Source organism: Anolis carolinensis, chromosome X (genome assembly GCF_035594765.1).
Source record: "Anolis carolinensis isolate JA03-04 chromosome X, rAnoCar3.1.pri, whole genome shotgun sequence".
NCBI classification, from domain to species: domain Eukaryota; kingdom Metazoa; phylum Chordata; class Lepidosauria; order Squamata; family Dactyloidae; genus Anolis; species Anolis carolinensis.
The window spans coordinates 1677583-1704425 of NC_085847.1; the positions used below are offsets into that span (position 1 = coordinate 1677583).

Genomic DNA, 26843 nt, shown 5'->3' on the forward strand with positions numbered 1-26843 from the left:
TGTCTGGTAAACCTCTTGCACGGTGAGCTTCCTGGTTTCATTCAGAACCAGACTTGCGCCAACTCTTGGTCACAGCCCCTTCTTGGGCAGCTGGTGCCCATCCAACAACATCGGGTGACAAAATCCATCCCTGACCCCTCCTCCCACCTCAGGTTTCCTCGGGTGATAAGCGAAGAGGAAGGCGGACAGATCTGTGTTGCTTTTTCCAAAAACAAAGGGACTGATGAGTCCAGGAAATGCAATAGCTACAGCGCAAAGTCACACACATTGACCACATATCATGCCTGAACTGGCCCAAACAGCAAGTCAGTGCATTGGAAATTTCATGGATTTTAACCTACTGATTAAGAGCAATGTTCCCCCTTCATTCCAAGATCATGCCTCTTAGGCACAAAGGCTAGACTCTGCATTGAATTCCACAATCTGAGATAGAGCCAGAGATTGACACTTGACAGCTCTAGGTTAAAGGTTTTCCACTGACGTTAAATCCCGTTATGTCTGACTCTGGGGGTTGGTGCTCATCTCCATTTATAAGCTGAAGAGCCGGCGTTGTCCATAGACACCTCCAAGGTCATGTGGCCATTGGCATGACTGCATGGAGTGCCGTTACCTTCTTGCCAGAGCCGTACCTATGAATCTACTCACATTGGCATGTTTTCAAACTGCTGGGTTGGCAGAAGCTGGAGCTAACAGTGGGCGCTCACTCTGCTCCCGGGATTTGAACCTGCGAACATTGACTACAAAAATGGCTTGGATTATCCAGAAGCTTGGATAAGCGAGGCTTGGATAAGTGAGACTCTACTGTAGTCCCATAGTGTTATATACTGTACTGTCATTGCATAAGGCAGGCATCCTCAAACTTCTTCCAGCTGTTTGGGCTTCCAACTTGCAGAATACTATTAAAGGGCTTCTGGAAGTTGGAGGCTTCAGGTTGAGGTTGCCTGGCATAAGGACAAGGCCTCTCTTTTACAACAAGCAGCTCACTGGTGACAACCAGGTCTGTCAATGGGAAGATGCGCAGAGGAAGACGAGCACTCTGTGGCCTTCCATGTTCTACAAGTGGCATATTATCAGGCCAGTAGTTATGGGTGGGAAGCATGTGCTCTCCTCTGTCTTAAATGCTTGGGCCCATAGCAAGATATGATGTCTTGATCCAAATGACTTGTTCCAAATGTCTTGGTCCACAATTCCGTTTCTTTCTCTTTTTCTTGGGAGGGAGATGGGAAGCTGGGGTTTTGTTACCAGGTGAGTGTACAGCGGAATCAGCAGAGTCCAGTTAACACCATGTGCAAAAGGCTCAGACCAGGCAGAGGAATTGAAAGAACGAAAGGAAACTTTACTTGTTGAGTTGAAGACAAATAAACAGTTCAGCAATCTTACAATGTCCTTATAGTTGCATAAGATCAATAACTAATCAATCAGCATTCAATATATATACAGCATAGCATATTTAATCAGCTACTTGACCGTAGCCAGAGAGCCTGTCTTGTTTCTGTGCTCTCCCTACAAGCTCAAATTCCAACTGACAAACCAACTGACAAAACCAGCCATCTGCCATCAAACTGATACATTGTTGTTTTGAGGCGTGGCTTTGCCTCTGCAAAAAGAGCTCTTTTACAGAGATCTCCTGCAAACCTCTTTTTCCAAGGATTTCTTTACACACACACATAGCAATTTGCCGCAATAGGTTTCTCTTGAGAAGAAAGCCTCCTCGGTTGCCTAATGTCACTGGAGCGTTCAGTCTGGGGAGGTAGAGGTCAGAAAAGTGTGACGCCTCGGGACTTTGAGGAGCGGAAGCTGCTCAGCAGCCTGCTTCTCCTTGCTGTCTTGGGGAACCAGAAAAAAAGGAAGTTGTCCTGGGGACCAAAGAGACCGCAAACAGCTTTGGAAATCCCCACACAGGCACGGGGTGGGGGTGCGTGTGGATTTTTCTGGTGTTTGATTCTTGTCAGGTTGTATGTTTTTTTCCTCCTCTCATCATGGGCACTTGGGCATCCATTTGGCAGGCGTAGTCTGATCCTGATGTCGGTCCGACTCGTTCCTTCCAAGCCCCATCTCTGCAGCAATGCATCTGGGTGCTCTGGCCCCACTCAAGGATCCTAGTAGTCGACAAATTTAACTATACATGCATTTAAAATTTTATAATTCACTAGCTGTGCCCGGCCACGCGTTGCTGTGGCGAAGTATGGTGGTATGGGAAATAAAGTATTGAGGAATTGGTGGTAGTTAAGGTCAAGGGTAAAGGTTTTACCTTACATTAAGTCCATTATAAATGGGTGATATAGCTGTGTGGAAGGGCCTTGAGTCTACTCTGCCATATAATCCAGTTTAAATCTGATCATCTATATTTTAAAGGCAGTGTGGAAGAGGCCCAAGTGAGGCCTAACTCTTCCTGGCCCCTGGGCTGAGTGGGTTGCTAGGAGACCAAGTGGGCGGAGCTTAGCCTTCTAAATGGCAGCAATTGGATAAAAACAATTATTTCTCTCCCTCTAATTAGGACTTTATTTTTCTTTTCTTTGTGTTGTCGGAACCTAGGGGCAAGGATGGTGGGTTGTGTTGCCAAATTTCGAGGTTCTGGGGCTTGTCTTTTTGTTGTATGAACGCAGAGGCATGGATGAGGGGTTGTGCTGCCAAGTTTAGTGTTTCTGGGATGTGTAGTTTTGTTGTTTTGTCCTAGGCCGAAATTTCATTACCCTTTTATATATATAGATGGTTTAATAGAGTCTAATTAGAGTTTTAATTGATGTGGTACTGTTTTATTGTTTATTAATATGTCATTGTTTTATTGAATGTATTTTGGACAGTGTAATTTGCCAACTGTTGTAAGCTGCCCTGAGTCCCTCCGGGTGAGAAGGGTGGGGTAAAAATGATGTAAATAAATAAATAGTAGCTACAGTAGAGTCTCACTTATCCAACATTCACTTATCCAACATTCTGGATTATCCAACGCATTTTTGTAGTCAATGTTTTCAATACATCGTGATATTTTGGTGCTAAATTTGTAAATACAGTAATTACTACATAGCATTACTGCATATTGAACTACTTTTTCTGTCAAATTTGTTGTATAACATGATGTTTTGGTGCTTAATTTGTAAAATCCTAACCTTATTTGATGTTTAATTGGCTTCTCCTTCATCTCTCCTTGTTATCCAACATATTCACTTATCCAATGTTTTGCCGGCCCGTTTATGTTGGATAAGTGAGACTCTACTGTACTTGAGCTTTACACAGCTCTTCCAAATATTGTGCTTCCTAGTATGGGGTCCTGGTGGTGGCGCAGTGTGTTAAAGCGCTGAGCTGCTGAACTTGCAGACCGAAAGGTCCCAGGTTCAAATCCCGGGAGCGGAATGAGCGCCCGCTGTTAGCCCCAGCTCCTGCCAAACTAGCAGTTTGAAAACATGCCAATGTGAGTAGATCAATAGGTACCGCTCTGGCAGGAAGGTAACGGCGTTCCATGCAGTCATGCCAATGGCCACATGACCTTGGAGGTGTCTATGGACAATGCCGGCTCTTTGGCTTAGAAATGGAGATGAGCACCAACCCCCAGAGTTGGTCACGACTAGACTTAACGTCAGGGGAAAACCTTTACCTTTTAACCTAGTATGGTTTTAGCAACAACCCTGTTCAGGCAGCATCTCCACATAGGTGCTGCTACCACTGTCCCATGCAGTGCTGGACCACAGTTCTCATCAGTGCCAGCTGGGGGTGATGGGAGCTGTAGTACAACACACCTAGAGGGTTCATGTTGGGGAAGTCTGCTGTGCTCTAATGGTGTATTTACATGGTGGCTACCGTTACAACTACAGAATCAGTATAACGTAGTGGTTTGAATGCTTGGACAGGGAATCCCAGAGGGGGACCTTGGTCAAACCTCTTCTGAACAGAACTTGCCAAGAAAATCCCAGACTTTCTGGGTGAAGGCACCCAACAATGACCACCTGAATTGCTCTTTGGGATTTGTAGCTGCATTGTGTGCCAGAGTGCTAATGCTGTTGTTCTCCCCTTTCTCTACAGAGCTCCAAACCGAAATTCCACACCAGCTGCTTGGCCATCCAAGAAGTCCGACGGTGCACTTGCCTGGAGATGCCTGACAATGCGCGCACCTTTGTGCTCAAGGTAAGGAGGGGCTGAAGGATATCGAGGAGGGCATGGGGGCATTTTCACAGCAGGGTTTCAACTGAATGGATTTTGAAGTCCCTTCCAGCTCAAAGAGTCTTTGATATTTAGGAGTATGTCCAGACTCGGGGGACAGGGAGTCTCTTACAGTGGTGAATTGGTCTAGAAAAGGAAAGAGGAAATGGTCTGATGATGGAGTTGGGGAACACAACTTTTCTGGAGTACGGCTGGTGGGAGTTCTGGGAGTTGTGGTCCTTGGGTCAGATAGTAGGGTCCTCTGGATTGTCCACCTTGACTGGAACTGATTGTCAAACACCTTCCCTTCTCCAGCTCCTGAAATGAAGATGTGGGGGCTGAATGAGGGGTCATTCTTCTAGACCAGGGGTCCCCAAACTAAGGCCCGGGGGCCGGATGCGGCCCATTGAAGCCATTTATCCGGCCCCCACGGCACAAGGGCTTGTTTGCTGTGTCATAATAAAATAATAATAATAATAATAATAATAATAATAATAATAATAATACATCACACAGTCCTAGACACTTGGGAAGTGTTCGACTTGTGATTTTGTGATACGAGATCCAGCATATCGATCTTGTTTGCTGTGTCATAATAAAATAATAATAATAATAATAATAATAATAATAATAATAATAATACATCACACAGTCCTAGACACTTGGGAAGTGTTCGACTTGTGATTTTGTGATACGAGATCCAGCATATCGATCTTGTTTGCTGTGTCATAATAAAATAATAATAATAATAATAATAATAATAATAATAATAATAATAATAATAACAATAATTAACATTGAGGCTGGGTGGCCTTCTGTCAGGGGTGCTTTGCTTGTGCTTTCGGTGCACAAAGGCAGAAGGGTATTGGACTCGATGTCCCAAAGGGTCTCTTCCAACCCTCTTTTTTATTGTTGTTGTTATTATTATTATTATTAATTATTATTATTATTGCTCGGTGGCCAACTATAGTCCAGCCCTCCAACGGTCCGAAGGATTGTGAACTGGCCCCCTGTTTAAAAAGTTTGGGGACCCCTGTTTGGGCACCTCACCCAGGAAGCGAAATGGTGGGGCGGAAATGCCTGGGCCTTCAGGAAAAGTTCCCAAAGGAAGCCCTGAGAATCTAAAAAGTCCTGCCCCCACTGCGCCTGTGTGTATGTGTGTGCGCTCCAGGAAGGAGCAGGGCATCTGTTTTGGCCTTTCTTTTGCCAAAGGTTCTTCATGTTCTCCTCTTTCCTCGCCCCCGCCTTGTAGGTAAATACCTCCGCAGACATCATTTTGGAGGCCGGAGATGAGCAGCAGCTGTCTTCGTGGATATCTGAAATTAAAGAATGCCTCTCTCAAGGGTAAGGCAGAGCTGTGGTCTTTGTTAAGGACCATTCTGCGGACGGCGGCCTTTGTTGCCGGGCTTTTGGAAAGGTTTTCCCCCCTGCCTATGATTAAAAGACTGGCTTGAAGCGGTGGCCTTGGTCTTAAGTGGAGCACTTGAAGTGGGGGGCAGGTGCGCAAGCGAGCCTTCGCTGTGTGCTTGCTTAAGCCGACGTGGAATTAATTCTGCACAAAAAGTTTCATTTAAAGTACAGACTTAAACAGTTGCTCCCCTGGTTCTGCAAATTGATTTTCAAGGGGGACAATCAAACATGATATTTGTTTTGCTTTTCTTGTGGTTTCAGGGGCCTCGTACGTAGTTATATAAATATATATTATGTAACATACACAATTTTAAAAAATTAAAGTCTTTATGTACAATGGAGAGGGGGAAAGCCCCTCTCTGCTCATAGAGAAGAAGGAGTTACAGTAGAGTCTCACTTATCCAACGTTCTGGATTATCCAACGCATTTTTGTAGTCAACGTTTTCAATATATCATGATATTTTGGTGCTAAATTCGTAAATACAGTAATTATTACATAGCATTAATGTGTAATGAACTACTTTTTCTGTCCAATTTGTTGTATAACATGATGTTTTGGTGCTTAATTTGTAAAATCATAAACTATTTTGATGTTTAATAGGCTTTTTCTTAATCCCTCCTTATTATCCAACATATTCACTTATCCAACATTTATGTTGGATAAGTGAGACTCTACTGTAACTCGAGAGTGAATGCAGGAGCCCACCAGTCCCCTTTCATCCCAAAAATCACACACTTCTCAGTGTCTTTTTAACATTACGAACTATACAACATAGCATAACAATAATACAGTAGAGTCTCACTTATCCAAGCTAAACGGGCCACATTGTGTGCTTCATATCTGTCTGCACATTCAGCTAAACAGTATAGCTCATCCACAAGTGTCACGGAACTCCATTAGCATAACAATAATACAGTAGAGTCTCACTTATCCAAGCTAAACGGGCCAGCAGAAGCTTGGATAAGCGAATATCATTTTTGTGCTTCATATCTGTCTGCACATTCAGCTAAACAGTATAGCTCATCCACAAATTTTCTGTCAAATTTGTTGAAAAACATGATGTTTTGGTGGTCAATTTGTAAAATCATAACCTAATTGGATGTTTAATAGACTTTTCCTTAATCCCTCCTTATTATCCATGATATTATCCATTCTCCTCCTTATTATCCATTATAAATGAGTAAATGACAAAGTTGACATGGCCTGATTTAAGGATGAAGCATGAGGATCTCGGATGAATGGAATTAATTATATATATGTTTTTAAAGTTTTTATAATGTGTTTTAACAATGTTATTAATAGATCTGTTCATATCGTTTTGTTTTTATGATTGCATTTTGGGCATTAAATTTTCCCAATTTTTGTAAGCTGCCCTGAGTCCCCTCGGGTGAGAAGGGCGGGGTAGAAATGTTGTAAATAAATAAATAATAAATATTCGCTTATCCAAGCTTCTACCAGCCCGTTTAGCTTGGATAAGTGAGACTCTACTGTATTATTGTTATGCTAATGGAGTTCCGTGACACTTGTGGATGAGCTATACTGTTTAGCTGAATGTGCAGACAGATATGAAGCACACAATGTGGAAGTTTAAGCTGCACAATCTGGATTCTGGATCTTGGCCATTCTAGATCATATTGGTCTTCCTTTGTTCTTAGTGCCAGAGTGTTCAAACAAGACCTGCTTCTCTTTTCTAGGTCAGCGGGAGACAACGTAGACCTGACCTCAGATTCACATTCAGAGACTACAACTTTGAGCCCCACAAGCAGCATCAGCGCGGATTCGCTCAACCAAGGTACTTATTTATTTATTTATTTACAGCATTTATATTCCACTCTTTCTCACCCTGAAGGGGACTCAGGGCGGATCGCATTACACATATAGGCAAACATTCAATGCCTTTTAACATAGAACAAAGACAAGACAAACATAGGCTCCGAGCGGGCCTCGAACTCATGACCTCCTGGTCAGAGTGATTCATTGCAGCTGGTTGCAGCTGGCTTGCTCTCCTGCCTGCGCCACAGCCTGGGCCTACTTGCATCCTTCTCAAGAGCCCCTTGCTTTGTGAAAAGTGCTACTACTAATCCTCTAGAGAGATTTAGAAATCATGTTTTCAAAACTAAAAAAAAGCCATGCTCAGGGGAACCTGTCTTTTAGAACCCATCCAGCTTGCCCATCTAGATCAGTGCTATAACACAGTGCCTATCTCTAGGAACAGAAGGCCTTTTGTCATTGGTCCCATGGCCCTGTTCAGGGGATGAAACCATGGGGACACTCTGTTTGCCCCTCCCCAGATAGGACAAGCTGCATCGGTGGATACATCCTTTTTTTTCCGTGAGGAGCAACTTGAGTTGCTTCTGGAGTGAGAGAATTGGCTGTCTGCAAGGACGTTGCCCAGGGCTGTGAGCCAGTTACTTCTTTAGCTTCTTGCAGTGGGACTTGGCCCAAGAATGTGAACTTTAGTCCAATTAAACACATTGCTTCTTATGTCTTTGAGGAAATGGGTTGAAGTGGGATTGGTCATGGACAAATACATTGTGGTTTTTCTGGGAAACCGCCTGGATTTCAACTTTCGAGTTGGATGCAGGATGGAAGCCCCGCTCTGAAGGACTGTTTCCCTCTCTCCCCCAGCTGCCATGTCACCGACCCCTCCGGACCGCCACCTGGCCACATTCCCCTGGTTCCATGGGCCCATTTCTCGAGTCAAAGCGGCCCAACTCGTCCAGCTCCAAGGCCTTGAGGGACATGGGGTTTTCCTCATCCGACAGAGTGAAACGCGCAGGGGAGAATATGTCCTCACTTTCAATTTCCAAGGAAGGGCCAAGGTAAGGCACTTGCTTCAGCTTTTGCCAACCTAGCAGTTCGAAAACATGCAAATGTGAGTAGATCAATAGGTACCGCTCCGGCGGGAAGGTAATGGCGTTCCATGCAGTCATGCCTATGGCCACATGACCTTGGAGGTGTCTACAGACAATGCCGGCTCTTTGGCTTAGAAATGGAGATGAGCACCACCCCCCAGAGTCAGACGTGACTGGACTTAACGTCAGGGGAAACCTTTACTTTATGCTAAACCTGCGTAGCAGTGACCAGTTGTAAATCTGGAGTCAGATTTCCAACCCTGCTTGTTGGAATGAGCTGCCAAAACCAAGCTGGGATGGAAATGGTGTGGACTTGGTGCTGAGTTCAACACAAGACTTTCTTTTCTTTTGCACACACATACTCTTCACCCCATTGGGAAAAAATGCTAAAAAAGATATCTGGACGAGGCAATATAGCGATCCATTGCTGCCTCCTTCCAAAAGAAGAAAACAAGAAAACTAATTTCTAGTTGTGTTGTTGAAGTCTTTCATGGCCGGAATCACTGGGTTGCTGTCTGGCCATGTTCCAGAAACATTCTCTCCTGACATTTCGCCCACCTCTATGGCAGGCATTCTCAGAGGTTGTGAGGTCTGTTGGAAACTAGGCAAGCGGAGTGTATATATCTGTGGAATAATTCCCAGGATGGGAGAAAGAACTGTTGGAGGCAAGTGTGACTCCAGTGATTTCTAGTTTCTTGAAATAGTGGGTCTGTAGCCTGTAGTGGAGCCTCCGGTGGTGCAGCGTGTTAAAATGCTGAGCTGCTGAACTTGCAGATTGAAAGGTCCCAGGTTCAAATCTGGGGAGTGGAGTGAGTGCCCGCGGTTAGCTCCAGCTTCTGCCAACCTAGCAGGTCGAAAACATGCAAATGTGAGTAGATCAATAGGTACCGCTCCGGCGGGAAGGTAACGGCACTCCACGCAGTCATGCCCATGGCCACATGATATCTATGGACAACGCCGGCTCTTGGGCTTAGAAGAGTCAGGGGAAACCTTTACCTTTACGTAGCCTGTAGTGTTGAGAGGTGGAGTAGCATTTCCAGAATGGCTCTCCAAATTTCCCATAGAGTTCCTCTGCTATGAAGGTGCTTCTTCCTTTTTTGCCCTGACAGCACCTCCGCCTTTCGCTGACGGAGCGGGGCCAGTGTCGCGTCCAGCACTTGCACTTCTCCTCCATCGTGGACATGCTGCACCATTTCCAGCGCTGGCCCATCCCCTTGGAGTCTGGCACTACCTGTAATGTGCAGCTTTCCAGCTACGTGATGGTTGTCTCATCTGCACAAGGTAAGGGGCCTGCTGGGGGCCTTGCTTCATTTTAGCCTTGTAGCCTGTAGCCTTGCTTAATTTTAGGAGCACAACCTGAGAAGACAAACTGTGTGCGATTCCTCCCTTCATGTCAGGAGTCAGTGACCAAATTTGATGTTAATAACACATTTTGGGTTGTCCCTGTGTCCTCGGGTGGAGGTTTAGTCTTCCAATCCTTCCTGGAATGAAATCTCCAAAAGCCGAACCTTCTGCTTAGAAGCACGGTGTAGTTATGTAAGGCTGCCCAGTGGCATTGCCCTATGGACAGTGTATATGACTAGTCCCAAATCCAGTGTTAGAATTTAAGCGAGACAGTGTAACCAGTGTAGCTCTAAAGCAGGGGTCCCCAAACTTTTTAAACAGAGGGCCTCAGACCAAAATATTATGATACAGTAGAGTCTCACTTATCCAAGCCTCGCTTATTCAGGTTTCTGGATTATCCAATCCATTTTTGTAGTCAGTGTTTTCAATATATCATGATATTTTGGTGCTAAATTCATAAATACAGTAATTACAACATAACATTACTGCGTATTGAACTGCTTTTTCTGTCAAATTTGTTGTAAAACATGAAGTTTTGGTGCTTAATTTGTAAAATCATAACCTAATTTGATATTTTATAGGCTTTTCCTTAATCCCTCCTTATTAGCCAAGATATTTGCTTATCCAAGCTTCTGCCGGCCTGTTTAGCTTGGATAAGTGAGACTCTACTGTAATTGAAAACATTGACTACAAAAATGGCTTGGATAATCCAGAAACTTGGATAAGCGAGTCTTGGATAAGTGAGACTCTACTGTATCTCATCTGCTGTGTTATACTGTGTCCTTCTATCAATAATAATAATAATAATAATAATAATAATAATAAAGAGGGTCGGGCCATTTAGTCCAACGCCCTTCTGACTTTGTGCACCAAAAGCACAAGCAAAGCACCCCTTAATATTTAATAATTAATTAAATTATAAGTAAAATGCCATTATAAACAAGCAAAGCTATGGAAAGCGTGCACCAGGCTGCACACGCTTTCCTCGGCGGAGGCCGGATAAATGGCTTCGATGGGCTGCATGTGGCCCCCGGGCCTTAGTTTGGGGACCCCTGCTCTAAAGCAAAAGTTGAAGTTGGTGAACTTTGGCCTGCTTGAAGAAAAAGAAAGATCCCAGATCAGAGTGTGTGTGTGTGTCTTTCTCTGCCTTTTATTTTTCTCCCCTTTCATTGTGGAATGAAAGTGGAAGCTTCTATCTGCCGAACCAGCTCTAGAACAGTAGGTATAAGCATATGCACTTGTTTTGTATCTAATTGCATGAAAGCCTGCTCTTTTTTTTTTTTTTTTTTGCTTAGGTGCTTATTTAGAGACATTGCGTCGCACTTATGAATGGCTTTGCTCTTACAGTTTTGGGGGAATGCAACAAAAGGATCAAGCAGCATTATATAGGGCTCGTTCTCGGTTTCCTTTGGGGCCGGTAGGTCAACAATAGCTATGGATAGCAAACTTCAACTCCACAAGTGTTGGGTGTTGTGGTAATCTCTGAGCGGTTAGACTCACTTTAACCCTCTCTGGGGGAGATTCCACCAAAATGTAGCAGAGTAGCAAAAGCAAAACTTTCAAATGCAGCAGTTACTTACACGCAGTGAGCAAAGAGAAGCCTTTGACTAATTAGGATCGCAATGGACTCAGTAAAAGTTCTAAAAACATTTATTCAGGTAAAAAGAACTCCATTGTAGATAGAAAGGCTTGGGAGCTGTCTAGCCTACTCTAGACTAGTTTCTAAGGAAAAATAACAAATACCTAAATAGTCACATCTTGCCAGGAGGAATGGCAAGGTGGTGTTGTTAGCTTGAAGAACAAAGGGTAAAGACTGAACCAAAATGGTTCCCACCTCATGGTCCAGTTTATTGGGGCCATAAAACATTCTGACCAATGAGAAGTTAGTGTTCCTGAAGATTCACATTTCTACTAAGTTCAAAGTAAGGGACGTGACGTAAACAGAATAGAGTGAAACACAGTATTTACTTTTATTTTATTTACAGTATTTATATTCAGCCCTTCTTTCTCACCCCGAAGGGGACTCAGGGCGGATTACAATGAACACATATATGGCAAACATTCAATGCCAACAAACAACATATATAGACAGACACAGAGGCATTTAACATTTTTTTCCAGCTTCATGATCCGGCCACAGGGGGAGCTGTTGCTTCACTGTCCACTTGTGGCTGTACTTCCTCATTCCTTTCCTCATGTTTTGCTGGCAGTTTTATGATGTTGTAAATTAGTTAAATTAGCCTTCCGCATAAAGCGTACCTAAATTTTCCTACTTGACAGATGCAACTGTCTTTCGGGGCTGCATAGGTCAACAGCAAGCCGGGCTATTTAATGGTCGGGGGCTTAACCCGACCCGGGCTTCGAACTCATGACCTCTCGGTCAGTAGTGATTTATTGCAGCTGGTTACTAGCCAGCTGTGCCACAGCCCCGGCCCTGTTTTATACCAAATTATCTTTCAAATCGTAAGCATATGTGTATTTTAATTTGTGGTTCCATATTCTTTGCATTCCTCTAGTTTAATTGTATGACTAATGCTGGTTGCCCATTTAACTATGCAATCTTTTACTTGCTCTATCTCTGTCAACCACTCCAATGTTTTTATATATATATATTTTGGTTATGACTTTCTTTTCCACTTTCAATATTTAATTATTGCTCCTCTGTTAGGCTCAAGAAGCTTCTGATCTGCTAGGGTAAATTTACAATGAAGCCTATCTAGGCATGCTTTGGAAACGGGGAAAGGATTCCCACAATCTAACTCTATGATCTATCTGACTACATTTAGACTTGAGTAGTCCAGGGTGATTCTCAACACTGGGAACGGGGCAAAGCGTATAATGGGGTGCCTCGAAGTTCTGTACTACAAGGTGATGGCGTGGTTGTCTTGGTTGTGTGCCAGCCTTGGGGGTCCTGCTTAGAAGGGAGTTACTTTGTTCACAGAACCGGCTCAGGACACAGAAGCTGACTCATTCATTGCCTTGGTTTTTTCCCCCTCGGTCACGGCAGGCCCCAGCAGCCCTGTGCCCTTCGTCCCCTTTGCCCGCCAGCGCCACCCGGATTTCAGCCTTTTCCCGATGAACCTCTCCCACTGCCCCCGGATCCGCCTGTCCGACAACCTCCGGCGCAACTCCTCGGGGGAGCAGATTTTCCATCTGGTGCCACCTCCGGAAGAGCTGGCCCGCAGCATCCTGGCCTCCTCCCACCTTGCCCCGCTCCCCCCTCGAGTGTGGGACAGCGACTACGAGGCCCAGGGCCAGGCCCAAGGCAGGGGGCACCTGCGGGCGGTTGGCAACCAGTACACCTCCCTCTGACCTGCCGGCCGGGGAGAAAGAGCGCCTGCTTTTGCACAAAACTCGGGTTGCAACGTGTTTGGGAAGGCCCCGGAAAATGTGTGTATCTCTTGCAGCTCTGTTTCCTCTGTGATGTGTACAGTAGGTTGTTGGGATAGTGCTGTGACTCTATGATTCGGTCTGTTACAAGTGCCATTTGTTGTGACCTTGGTCTTCTCGTATCGGTTTTGCACATGGCTTTCCCTTTGCTTTGGGGTTCTTTGTTCCAGGTACATGCAATACTCCGCTATGGATTGACGTTGTCTCTTTCTCTAATCCCATTCCTTCTGGGAGGAAGGAAACAGGTCAAACTGGTTGCCGTTACTGACACAAACAGATCTGCTCCTCTCTTTCTGGCTCCCCAGTTGTTGAATTCTCGTTGTTGAGCAGAGACACTTTCTTGCCCGTTTTGTGGATTAGTATCAAGTGTTGTGTTTGATTAAGTTTGTGTTAGGCAGAGTTACATGATTAGAAACAGCACACAGCAGAAACCTTTTGGATCCCTCAATGAAGAGCCAAACACTAAACATCTCTTTGTGGGCTGAGCTCCCACAGTGCCTTTCCAAAAAATGCCACCCCCCCCCCCCCCCTTGAGAATATGCAACCATGAAGCTTCACTACACAAGAAGACACAAGTCGAACTGCACAGGGCAGAGGAACCTGCAGTTCTGTGACTATGTCAAAGTGTGTAGGAAATGGCCTTACGTAACATGGGAACCTATACCCTTGCACTACAACTCCCATCAGCACTGGTCTGAGGCTTATGGGAGTTGGGAGTCTTCTCAGCCTTGAGCTGAAGGTGTTGGATGACTAAAGGAGGGCTCCAATGCTTTCAAGACAACATACACTCTTCTGCATTCTGCCTCCTTCAAGTAGGCTCACCCTGACTGGCTTTATTATTTTTTAAAAAATATTTAACTTGTAACTTTAGTGGCACAGAGTGTGGTTATTTCCAACAGCAGTTGGCTCATGCCCCTTCTTTTGAAGACAGGAGTAAGTAGGCACTTTCTACATTTCCAGTTGTTGCTCTTTTCCTGAAGACAGCAGTGTATCACTGGGCGGCATGCCTTCTGCAGCCAAACCAGGGATTTTTCAAGCCCAGCCCCTCTCAACCTCCGAGGTGGTCTTGTGCCTCACGCCAGCCGAAAATGACATCTGCCTAAGCTTGTTAAATTGATCAAGCCGAAGCTGTGAGAAGACAGCAGCCTCTGCTGGGCAAAGATATTTTCATCACCGATTTTGAAGCTGCACCCTTGGAACTTCCTGTGCCGCTGAAAAGCTTTATTAAAAAATAACACTGATTTAAACCCACTGCGGTGGCCTTCTTGCCTACAGGAACCTGAAACCATGTGCTCCCCAAGCTTAGGCTAAGCTCCAAGTGCCTACACAAGTGCCAACCAGGCTGGATGCCTCTTCGAAATCGGAAGGAAGCACCCTTTGGCCCAAAGACGACTAGGGCAAGGCTCAGGCAGCTTCTGGCTTTGAACTCGGGGCTGCATTTTCCTGTTACAGAATGACTTTGTCTCATGCCAGGCTCATAGGCTGCCAAACTCTGCCTAGCCCGATTCCTTTGCTAGCCTGTCACACGCCATGTTCAGGAGGGGAATACGACTGTGCTGCCTGTCCAAAAATAAACACGGCCCATCTTCTTTCACTTTATCCACATTTTTGTGTTCACATGCAACCGACTGACTGGAAAGCAACTCGAGCTGCCTCTCTATGGGAAGGCAGGAGAGGAGGAGAAAGGCGTGCACCAACTCCTCTTTGGAGAAACAGGACAGAACTCCTCTTTCAACAAGGACAGGCAGGAGAAATTCTTCTTCTTTGTGGTCTCCTGTACCTTCCAAACCATCTAGACCCGTGGTTCTTACCATTGGTCTTTCTGGTGTTTTGTACTTTGACTCCCAGAAATCCCAGCCAGCTTACCAGCGGTTAGAAATTGTGGGAGCTGAAGTCCAAAATACCTGGAGGACTAGAGGTTGACGATCACTGATCTAGAGCTGTACAGAGATTTTTGTAAGTGTGCTGTAGACTAACCCCTTGGTGCGATTTCGCAGGTGATCAGTGGAAGCAACGCAATTACAGGTTGGTATCATTTTCTCCCCTCCCGCTTAGAATCCAAGCATCCCTTGGCTCTGGCATGCCTTGCTGGGCCTAGCATCACGGTAAACATCCAACAAACCACCAGTGTTTCTTTCCAAGTCTTACACTAGGCCAACCCTCTGTGGTCAACTGGCTACAGGAGAATCTGGAGGCGTTTCCCAGAGCTTTTCAGTGTGTTCAAAAGCATTTCTGGAAGTCAACCTGTTTGCCAACTTCGTTAGACACAGCTATACAGGACTACAGTTATCAACCCTTAAAAACAACGCAACAGACTGGAGGCACCTATGTGAGAGACGTTTCTTGCTTGGTGGGAAAGCAGAACCAATTTGTCCCAAGACTCGTGGAAGAGGAGATGGTCTTAAGTTCTTAATCGCGACCACAATCCAATGTGCCTTCTTTGAGAATGAGTAACTATTATCCATCATGGTCCCTGTAAAATCACACATACGGTATTTCCTGCGGACCACACTGGACAGCAGTACTTCAACCCAAGTTGGAATTGGGCTAAGGCTGTTGCAAGAATTTCGTGCCTTCTTTTAGTTCTCTTGAGCAGATTAGAAGAAGCTACATATGCTCTGGATTAGCCATTTTGCCAACTTGCCATCAGCCTTCCTAGGCTGTTAGCTCCAGCTCCTGCCAACCTAGCAGTTCAAAAACATGCCAATGTGAGTAGATCAATAGGTACCGCTCCGACGGGAAGGTAACGGCGCTCCATGCAGTCATGCTGGCCACATGACCTTGGAGGTGTCTATGGACAACACTGGCTCTTTGGCTTAGAAATGGAGATGAGCACCAACCCCCAGAGTCGGTCACGACTGGACTTAACGTCAGGGGAATCCTTTACCTTTTTAGTCCTTAGGAAGGCAATAGGAAAGTTGGAACCTTCACCAACAGTAAGTCAGCCCAAGCTGGAATTCCTCAACACAGGAACAAGGCTAAGGCTTTTGTAAGAATTTTGTGCCTTCTTTCAATTCTCTGAGCAAATTACAAGACGCTACATATGCTCTGGAACGGCCAGAGACCACCTTGCCAAGTCTCATCTTGCCTTGAGAGTACCATTCCACTCTGCCAACAGAAATAGCCTCCGAGTTCCCAACTTTAAAGCAGGGAGGCCAAACCTTGAACACTTTGTAGTTCCAAACTTCATACAGAGATTGGCCAAGGTACTTGTGTGGTTTATAATCCTTTAGGAATGTGGGTCAGCTATGAAGTATGTTTTTCATGCTCTGGTTCCTCCGTTCCCAGGCACAATGGGGCAAGGAAGGCCTTCCAGGGATAAGGGACATGCCACATATACTTTGCGTTGAGCAAAACTCCTGTGTTCAAAAGATTGGGGCTCCCAATTTGTCCTCTGAAGTTGGCTCAGGCACCTAGATGCTAAAGCAGGCATGGGGAAACTTTGGCCCTCCTTCCCGAGGCCAGGAAGTCCAAAACACCTGGAAGGAGGGCCAACGTTTGCCCACGCCTGCACTAAAGCCTTGCCTAGAGTCTCCACTTTTTTTCACATTGAGCAACTCTATCTCTATAGACAAGACATGCATAGGTTCCACCACTCGATCCCCCAAATCGAATGTTAAAGAAAACTGTGTGTTCTTTTGAAGCCCTTCCTGCTCTTGTATAGAACTGTTCTATATTTTGTGTTTGTATGTATTGTACATGTAAGTTATTGAGTATTTCAAAAATATGTATACAGATCTTGTGCAGTAAATGACATTGTTTAAAATGTAACGGTGCGTCCCTGAGGATTCTTTTCTATTCCCACCCTCATTTTCCTTACAATACCTTAAGTACAGCTTATAAAGTATGTATTTGAAAGCCTGGTTTAAGGTGGAGCTCTCCTCTCTTGTCCAAATCTATGTGCTTCGGCATTTCTAAATTTCTAAACAGCACTGAACTGGGAGGAAGGAAAAAGGAACAGAGGCAACAAACACTCGCCAGAAAAAAAGGTCAGTTTTTAAAACTTTTTTTATTTTTAATTTTTTTTGAAGTTTTTATTTTATATTATCTACAAAGTAAAAGTTTCCTCTTAACTTAAAAGTTACCCCACTGCCTTGCGACAGCCGTTTCCCCCTCATCAAACATGATTTTATAAATAATAAATCCATATCTGTTTGACGATTAGAATTTACTTTGTCCAAACCTCTTTCAAGTTTAGTTAGAAGTAACAGGGATATTTTTTTTTTAGGTCTCAATTTTTGATCTTTTTTTTTTAGTGAGAATAGCAGCAAGAAATCACTCTCATTAAGTCTTTCTCTAGCTGATGAATTTATAACATTGAAAGGGATGTTTTAAAAAATAAATAGCTTTTCCAGTTTTTCTGCAAGCGGAACTGGGGCCTGGGGTGAAGGTTTTGTGTTTTTGCAATATTTATTTTTTTTGTTGACACAACGTATGGAATAATGGAATTTGTTTGTTCCCAAGGGTTCTAACATGCCTTTGCCTGAGTCCAAATTTTTCCCACTGACATGTGGATTGTGAGCATTCCTTTGTGATGTTACACTTTTCCCCCCCTTATAAAACAAACCAAAAAAAAAGAGAAATGCTAGGGGTTTTTTTGTTTTTGTTTTGTTTCTGTGCTTCCAAGGTTGGCAGAAGCAGGCGGCATTTTGCCTAAAAAAAAAAGAGAGAGGGATCCAGCCTCACAGTTACTCCAGATCGGCTTTACAGCTGCTGTTGATGGTGGGTTTGTACTGTAAAGAGAAACGGGGGGTGTGGGGTCGGGAGGAGAGAATAGGTTGGAGACGTGAGAACAATTGCTGTAAGAGGCGTCCAATCGACATTAAGACCAAAGAAACCAACTCTGTTGCCTCCCAGGCCTCTCATTCCCGAAGAGGGGCGAGAAGGGAGTCAGGAGAAAAGCAGCTCCACCCTCACCGCCACCAAAGCAGAGCAAGTAGACCAGCGGAGCAAAGGGCCAAAGGGGCAAGCCTCCCCAGGACGATGCTCCGACACCGGGGTGGGTTTGGACCTTCCAAGAAACCAGAGCGGTCGGGACTCCCTCCCCTCCATCTCCAGAGTCACACAGCCTCGTCTCGGGCCCTGGCCAGGCTTCTCTCCTGGCGGCCTTGCAACCGCCCTGGCGCATGCACTCCTCTCACCTGAAGGGTGCGTCATATAAGGGAAGTGTGTTGCTGTCGAAACTGGAATGTGCTGTAGTGCACTTTGCGCAATGGCAGCTTGGGCCCCACCGGGTGGCGGCTGGGTCGTCATGAGCATCATTGGAGCCTGGGCAGTTGGGTGAGACGGAGCCATCCCCGACTGCACATGGGCCTGAAACAAAGAGCTCTTTAGTTGCACGGCTGCAAGGAGGGAGCCCTGCCGGGGCCAGCGCTCAGGCACTCTCGCGCCTGGGGCCCAAGTTCAAAGCCCAAGGGAAACCGAGCAAGAACTGGCTACTGTAGGTAAGAGAAAGCAGAAGAGAGCGAGCAGAAAAGCCTCCTGCCCCATTCCAATCAAGAAAAAGAGAAATGGCCTCAGTATCCGCAAGCACATCTCCTGGAGCATGGCTAGAAGGAAGGTTCACTTTGCCCAGCAGAGAATATCTCCCATACTCAAAGGATCCACTTACCTGTGGCTACACATTTACCACCCTCATAAAGTACTGTATATACTCAAGTATAAGCTTAGTTTTTCAGCCCTTTTTTAGGACTGGAAAAAAAAAAACCTCCTCGGCTTATACTCGGGTGAGGGTCCTGGTGGGTTTATATTCAGGTCAGCTTATACTCAAGTATATATAGTATATTTATTATTTTTCTCTATTATTATTGGTATTGTTACATTTATTATACTCTATTAATTATTATTATTACATTTATTATTTTACTGCATTATTACAGTAGAGTCTCACTTATCCAACACTCGCTTATCCAACGTTCTGGATTATCCAATGCATTTTTGTAGTCAATGTTTTCAATACATCATGATATTTTGATGCTAAAGTCGTAAATACAGTAATTACTACATAGCATTAATGCGTATTGAACTACTTTTTATGTCAAATTTGTTGTCAAACATGATGTTTTGGTGCTTAATTTGTAAAATCATAACCTAATTTGATGTTTAATAGGCTTTTCCTTAATCCCTCCTTATTATCCAAGATATTTGCTTATCCAAGCTTCTGCCAGCCCGTTTATGTTGGATAAGTGAGACTCTACTGTATTACATTTATTATTTCACTCTATTATTAAAAGGATACATAAGCACATTTGCATTGAAGAAGAGAAAAATAATGATTTAAGCAGAGTCGAACAGTCGTATCTTTAATTACAGTTTGATATAAAGATTCAAAAACATTGAAACTACTGAGACCTCAATTAATGTAATTTTATTGGTATCTCGGCTTATACTGGAGTCGATGTTTTCCCAGTGGTAAAATTAGGTGCCTTGGCTTATATTCGGGTCGGCTTATACTCAAGTATATATGGTATATTTATTTTTTCTCTCTATTATTATTGGTATTACATTTATTATTTTACTCTATTAATTATTATTATTACATTTATTATTTTACTCTATTGTTACTTTTACATTCATTTAACTCTATTTTTATTATCATTAATACATTTATTACTTTACTGCATTCATTATTATTACATTTATTATTTCACTCTATTATTAAAAGGATACATAAGCACATTTGCATTGAAGAAGAGAAAAATGATTTCAGCAGAGTTGAACAGTCGTATCTTTAATTACAGTTTGATATAAAGATTCAAAAACATTGAAACTGCTGAGACCTCAATTAATGTAATTTTATTGGTATCTCGGCTTATACTGGAGTCGATGTTTTCCCAGTTTTTTTGTGGTAAAATTAGGTGCCTTGGCTTATATTCGGGTCGGCTTATACTCAAGTATATATGGTATATTTATTATTTTTCTCTATTATTATTGGTATTACATTTATTATTTTACTCTATTAATTATTATTATTACATTTATTATTTTACTCTATTGTTACTTTTACATTCATTTTACTCTATTTTTATTATCATTAATACATTTATTACTTTACTGCATTCATTATTATTACATTTATTATTTCACTCTATTATTAAAAGGATACATAAGCACATTTGCATTGAAGAAGAGAAAAATAATGATTTCAGCAGAGTTGAACAGTCGTATCTTTAATTACAGTTTGATATAAAGATTCAAAAACATTGAAACTACTGAGACCTCAATTAATGTAATTTTATTGGTATCTCGGCTTATACTGGAGTCGATGTTTTCCCAGTTTTTTGTGGTAAAATTAGGTTCCTTGGCTTATATTTGGGTTGGCTTATACTCGAGCATATATGTTATTTCTCTCACCTACCACAACCGGATTGCCAGCCCATGAGAGAACCCTACCATCATGGCAAGCCCAGGGATGGCCAATGGCTACGGGCCTTCACACAAAGAACCCCTCAAATGGTAAGGGGGTCACTTCTGCTATATTTTTAGCATGTCTTCAAACTGAACAAACAAAACACATTCCAAATAAAATTTCAAGTCTTTCCCATCCTTTTCATCCTGCTTTGCAGAGATGGGTAGGGACCAACAAGGCGGACAGATTAAGCATAACCCAAGGGAATGTGTAGAGGCCAAATAATATTGATCAAGGTATCTTTGAAGGTGGCCCCTTTCTCTGAAGCACTCCGGGGCATTCTCCTTACCTGGGACATGTGGGCCATGTGTGGTGGGTTGGTGTAGGCAGGCTGGACATGGGAAGGATGGATGGCAAAGACGGTCTGTTGTGCTGTTGGAAAGCTGCTCTGTGGCGACTGGGTGTTGGATCCGGGGGTCATGGAGGGAGGGGTGGGTGCCAGGCCAGCGTGGTAGAGCGCCGACTGCTGCTGCGCATTTGTCAGGTGGAGGGCCTGGGCAGCCTGGTGCTGGTGGGCCTGCAGAGCCAGCAAGAGAGACCCAAGACACATCACGACAGATTTGTCACAGAGACCCTGCTTTCGGGAAAGCCGAAGGACACCGAGTCCCTGTTTTGCTAGGCCAGGGGTCCTCAAACTTTTTAAGCCGAGGGCCGGTCTACAATCCTTCAGACTGTTGAGGGGCCGGATTATCATTTGAAAAAAAAAAAAATACAAATTCCGATGCACACTGCACATGTCTTACTTGTAGTGCAAAAACAACAACAACAAGAACAATGAAAGAAAAATACAATATTTAAAAATAAAAACAATTTTAACCAACATACATTTATCAGGATTTCAATGGGAAGTGTGCTCCTGCTTCTGGCCAATGAGATAGTCAAGTTAATTAGGATTGTTGTTGTTGTTGTTGTGTGCCTTCAAGTCATTTCAGACTTTGGGTGAGCCTAAGTCTAAAATGTATTTATTTGTTTACTGCATTTATTTACTACATTTGTATCACACCCTTCTCACCCCAAAGGGGACTCAGAGTGGCTTACAAATTATATGTACATACAATATATTATATTATTAGCATAGCACAATATTAGCATTATGTATTACTACATTGAACTATACCACTATACTGTAATATTATTAGTAATATTATATGTAATATAGAATATATAATTAATATTATTATATGGTATTATTATTAGTGTTATATTGTACTACATTATAATATTATTATCAATATTATATGTATATACAATATATTATATTATTAGCATAGCACAATATTAGCATTATATATTACTATATTGAACTATACCACTATACTGTAATATTATATGTAATAGAGAATATATAACTAATATTATATGGTATTATTAGTATTATATTGTACTACATTATAATATTATTATCAATATTATATGTATATACAATATATATTATTAGCATAGCACAATATTAGCATTGTATATTACTATATTGAACTATACTGTAATATTATTAGTAATATTATATGTAATATAGAATATATAATTAATATTATTATATGGTATTATTATTAGTGTTATATTGTACTACATTATAATATTATTATCAATATTATATGTATATACAATATATTATATTATTAGCATAGCACAATATTAGCATTGTATATTACTATATTGAACTATACTGTAATATTATATGTAATATAGAATATATAATTAATATTATCATATGGTATTTTAGTGTTATATTGTATTACATTATAATATTATACGTATATACAATATATTATATTATTAACATAGCACAATATTAGCATTGTATATTACTATATTGAACTATACTGTAATATTATATGTAATATAGAATATATAATTAATATTATCATATGGTATTTTAGTTATATTGTATTGCATTATAATATTATTATCAATATTACATGTATATACAATATATTATAAAACTGAGGGTGGGGGCCAGGTAAATGATCTCGGAGGGCTGCATCCGGCCCCCGGGCCTTAGTTTGAGGACCCTTGTGCTAGGCAATACCTTGCCAAAGAATTAGTCAAACACTACTTAAACACCTTTGCCACAAATGTGCAGAATTTGGCACAAGTGACTGATTCTACTGCTTTAACAGTAGATTGTTTTTACGTTTAGAACAGTTTTTAGAAGCTTCTGTAGAGTCAACACAAACCATCTCCAGTAATATATTTCCTTTATGAAATATAATTTGTGGCTTCTGTCTTCTCACTATATGGAGAGTTCATCCCGGCTGCCAATGTCTTTTTGAGAAAAACGGCAGCAGGGCAGGTCCCCTTCCCTGAGCTGGAGAAATGGTGGTCTGGGCACAGTGTCAAGACCATGGGGCGGCTTACCTGCACAGGGCTGGGGGCAGGGTGACTGCCTCCATGCTGGCCCTGCTGCTGCCCCGTGGGGGTGGCTGACGGCTGTGGGTGTGGGTGCAGGGTGGCACTCGGGTGGGCGTACTGCTGGGCAAGGGAACCCGTGGAAACTGGGAAGAAAAGGAAAACAAGGCATGGAGAACAGACCCCCCACCCCAGCTCAGACTCACAGCCCAGTCACACCTTTTCTAAACCAAGATTTGTCTCGGCTCATCCCTAGCCCTCTGTCACCTGTTTTGTATTCTTGCCAGAAAAACCTAAGAGGGAAAACAATGCTTTTGTTCACAGCTCCCTGTGCGTCAAGATACTGGACTTGCATGATTTCCTCTGGACGCAACATTTAGGTTTCCCAACATACCATCCCTGCCATACATACTATCATTGCTTTCCATGTCAACAGAGGGCAAACTTTGTAGAAAGCAAGTGATCATTTCAATTTCAGGCAAAAGCCCTTCCCAAAGTGATATCCAGGATTTCAAAAAGCAGGTTCCAAACTTGTTGTAACGGCACTCAAACCCTAGAATCTGCAGCAAACTCACGAAGAGGGTTGTTGCCAGAAATCATATCCGGAGTAACAACTGCTGGCCTTTTCCATGTCAGGCTACTTACATGAAGAATTATTTTTCCCCCACCTTCCCCCAAGTGAAGTAGAAAGAAGGCAGAGTGACAGTCTTTGCAACCATCAAGCTTCTTCTGATCACATCCTTATTCCAAATGGAGCAGAGGTAAGCTGATGGGGCTTGCTAAATGGGGACTCAGTACTGAGCGATGTCAGGATTTTACACAAACCAGCATTATGAAGAAGGAAAAAGAAGCACCTAGCCAGGTGGAAGGGAAACCCAGCCCAGTTTCAAGCAGTAGGTCTACTACCTGCAGGGCATTTCCTTGGTGCTCCCAGTGCCCCAGGCTGGTGAGGTCTTCCAGGGGACACAGGAAACGCCAGCCCCCAAGAGAAGCAAAACCTGCATGGGGAGGGGTATGTGTGTCCTGGCTCTCAAGGGATGCCAACCCTCCTGGTGGCAACTAATTTTGGTTCGCTCTTCAGGGCCAGGGGAATCTGGCACTGCCCTGCAGAAGCACAGGCATGGCTGGAAGAAGCAAAGGGCTGCTGCTGCAACACATACGTCTTTAAGTCAGCTAACAGTATAGAGGGGAGGAGGGAAAAGCCCCTATTTCACTACTGTAAATGAACTAAGTGAAAGTAGTATATGAAATACAAGTCACCCTTAGAGCATGCTCTCATGAAACCTAGTCAGATGGCAACAGAGACAGATTTAAGTAGAGTACTTGCACAACATAAATACACTTGGAACAATGTATATAGATCGGGATTACTGACCAACTATGGGTTCGGTTTGACCAAGAGCAGTGTGCCTTGGAAAGGACTTGCTGAATGATTTCCAATGCAGTAAACCCAGCTATGGGGAGACACGGCGGTGCTCTAGCCAAGCAGCCCAAATTCCCAGGGCAGGTTGGCAGTCTTTGTGGGAAGGGTCAAGCGGACGGCCTTCTTGCCCTCGCAGACACCTACTGTTTTGAGACACTGAATCCAAACACATAGAGTAAAACTTGGAAGTTCCAGCAGCCTGACTCTACCCACCTTGACAATGAGGCCGGTGGGCAGCAGCTCCTTGTGCCAGCTCTGTGAGGTTCAATCTTGCAAAGACAACTCTCAGAACTCAAACCTTTCTGGAGCCTCACTCGATACCCAGACTCATCAATGCTCGCGTCAAACACCTACTCGGAAAGCATCCCTTGGACTTATAGGTTGCATTTGGAAGCTACCTGATTTGATTTCCCTCCTGGAGTGGTCCTCTGGCCCCAAAAGGACGGCATCAGAACCCCGCCACTAGTTTTAAATCCCTCCCCAAAGACACATCAAACATGGTCAAATTGTCCCCTATCGTCCCTAAAGTGTGCACATTTCTAAAAAAGGTAAAGGGAGGGAGACACTGCGGGGCATGTAGCTCCTCAAGCTGGATCTACCCTGCCATATAATCCAGTTTCTGAATCCAAATGATCTGCTCTGAACGGGATTAGTCTGCACTGTCATATAAAGCAGATCATCTGGATTCAGAAAATGGATTATATGGCCGTGTAAATGGCGACTCAGCCCCTCTGTGGCTCCAAGGACATTCAAAACACACCAGAAGCCTATTGACTGTCATCTTACCTACAAATGGTTTGGAAAAATCACTCCTTTTAATATTTCTTACCAGTTCCCTTTGTGTCCTAGACCTCATTTCCCGTAGATTTGGTGCAGAGGCAGACGGTATTTGTCCCACAGATTTTTTTTTTAAATAGCAGTTTACTATACAAAAATCAAAGTTAGTACAAAAAACCCAACTCACTGGCAAAGTAGAAAGAAGGGCCTGTCTCCTTGCTGTAGGGTATTTTGGGACATGCTGAATTTGGGAAATAGAAAGGGAAATTAGCCACATGCCACAAGATCAAAGCCCCACCTCCAGTCTTCTGGAAAGTTGAACAGGTTGGCAATTGGGGGAAAAATTAAAAAGGTTTTCAAATGAACAAATTCTTAGCTGGAGCATAATGGGAGAATAAAATGTCTCTCATGTTTGGTGAAATTAGCATGGTATTAAACAAATAAGGATCAAAGGTATTTTAACTAATTTGCAATGGAGGTAAATACATTAATCCCAGAAAACTGGATGCCCACAATAAGCATAGTCCCTTTCTCCCACAGACTGTTCAGTTCAACATACAGACATTTTAGCAAAGATAGAAGACTACGGAGATGAGAGACAGAGTAGAGAAACAAAGCAAGGAAACCAAACACAGCGCAAGAGTGACCCAAGAGGAAGATGCAGAGTCATAAATGAAATAAACCTGATTTTTTTGGGGGGGTGTACTTCAGACCCAGCCATTCAAGATACCACAGAAGCCCCCGCAATGTCATGCTACTGCTCCTTGCACACGGAGACAATGAACACGAAGTCCTTCTCTGTCCGATACCACCTTCTGGAGCAAGGCGTACTGCATAGCAATGCAGGACGGTTTTGCTATATTCCAAAATAGACAATGGATATGTTGACACTGCTTTGCATCTAACATGCCGCCTTCTAAGTAATGTCAACCATAACCCTACAAAACTGGGAAGTGTTACGATCCCTATATATCAGATGGGAGAAAAAGTGCTCATGGGCCGAGCGGAATGGAAAGATTTGCCGATCACTAATAAATTCACATTTTAAGTGATGATTTCCTAGGTAAAGGTAAAGGTTTCCCCTGACATTAAGTCCAGTCGTGTCCGACTCTGGGGGTTGGTGCTTGTTGAAAGTATTATAATGTTTGCAAAATTATATAGTTCATGTTTAGCCAGTAGGTCTGTACCTTTAACTGGTAGTATGCTTGTATTTTGAGCTTTATCAATCAGATACAGGTGAAGCTTATATATTCTCTGCATTCTGCCTGTATTCGCTCTGAGTTTTTTTGTTCCTGTATTATGCTTGTTACAGCAATAAAGTAAGATGACTTTATGCTACAATGTAGCTTCTTATTTGACCACATTACTTCGGGGCTTTGTTTCTGCTGCAGCTTTATTATATTTTTCTTTTGATACTCTGCAACCTAAGGTTTTTACCTTTGCTGACAGTGCTCATCTCCATTTCTAAGCCGAAGAGCCGGCGTTGTCCATAAACATCTCCAAGGTCATGTGGCCGTAGGCATGACTGCATGGAACGCCGTTACCTTCCCGCCAAAGCGGTACCTATTGATCTACTCACATTGGCATGTTTTTGAACTGCTAGGTTGGCAGAAACTGGAGCTAACAGCGGGCACTCACTCCGCTCCCTGGATTTGAACCTGGGACCTTTCGGTCTGCAAGTTCAGCAGCTCAGCGCTTTAACACACTGAGCCACCGGAGGCTCCTAGCACACACCAAAAGAAATACTTCCTT

General features: G+C 43.3%; 2 protein-coding genes across 17 annotated transcripts in view; one reads left to right on the plus strand and one right to left on the minus strand.

Moving 5' to 3' along the window:
• The window catches only part of sh2b3 (SH2B adaptor protein 3), an 82342-nt gene that overhangs the window by 51313 nt on the left and 4186 nt on the right, over positions 1-26843 (plus strand). For 4 of the 5 annotated variants that reach the window (XM_062958394.1, XM_062958395.1, XM_008119879.3 and 1 more), the window contains 6 exons: positions 4018-4119; positions 5387-5478; positions 7240-7337; positions 8174-8367; positions 9510-9681; positions 12752-16905. In XM_062958394.1, the coding sequence (XP_062814464.1) occupies positions 4018-4119; positions 5387-5478; positions 7240-7337; positions 8174-8367; positions 9510-9681; positions 12752-13056 (963 nt within the window). In that variant the 3' untranslated portion in view covers positions 13057-16905. Of the gene's footprint in view, positions 1-4017; positions 4120-5386; positions 5479-7239; positions 7338-8173; positions 8368-9509; positions 9682-12751; positions 16906-26843 lie in introns of those variants that run through there. The other variant, XM_062958396.1, reaches the window with a different exon arrangement.
• Positions 17125-26843, minus strand: part of atxn2 (ataxin 2) — a 51416-nt gene continuing 41697 nt past the window's right edge. For 9 of the 12 annotated variants that reach the window (XM_062958381.1, XM_062958382.1, XM_062958387.1 and 6 more), the window contains 5 exons: positions 25279-25332; positions 22901-23037; positions 20832-21059; positions 18276-18447; positions 17125-17867 (listed from right to left, as the gene is read on the minus strand). In XM_062958381.1, coding sequence (XP_062814451.1) covers positions 17839-17867; positions 18276-18447; positions 20832-21059; positions 22901-23037; positions 25279-25332 — 620 coding nt within the window. In that variant the 3' untranslated portion in view covers positions 17125-17838. The remainder of the gene's footprint in view (positions 17868-18275; positions 18448-20831; positions 21060-22900; positions 23038-25278; positions 25333-26843) is intronic. The other 3 variants (XM_062958384.1, XM_062958386.1, XM_062958388.1) reach the window with 2 other exon arrangements.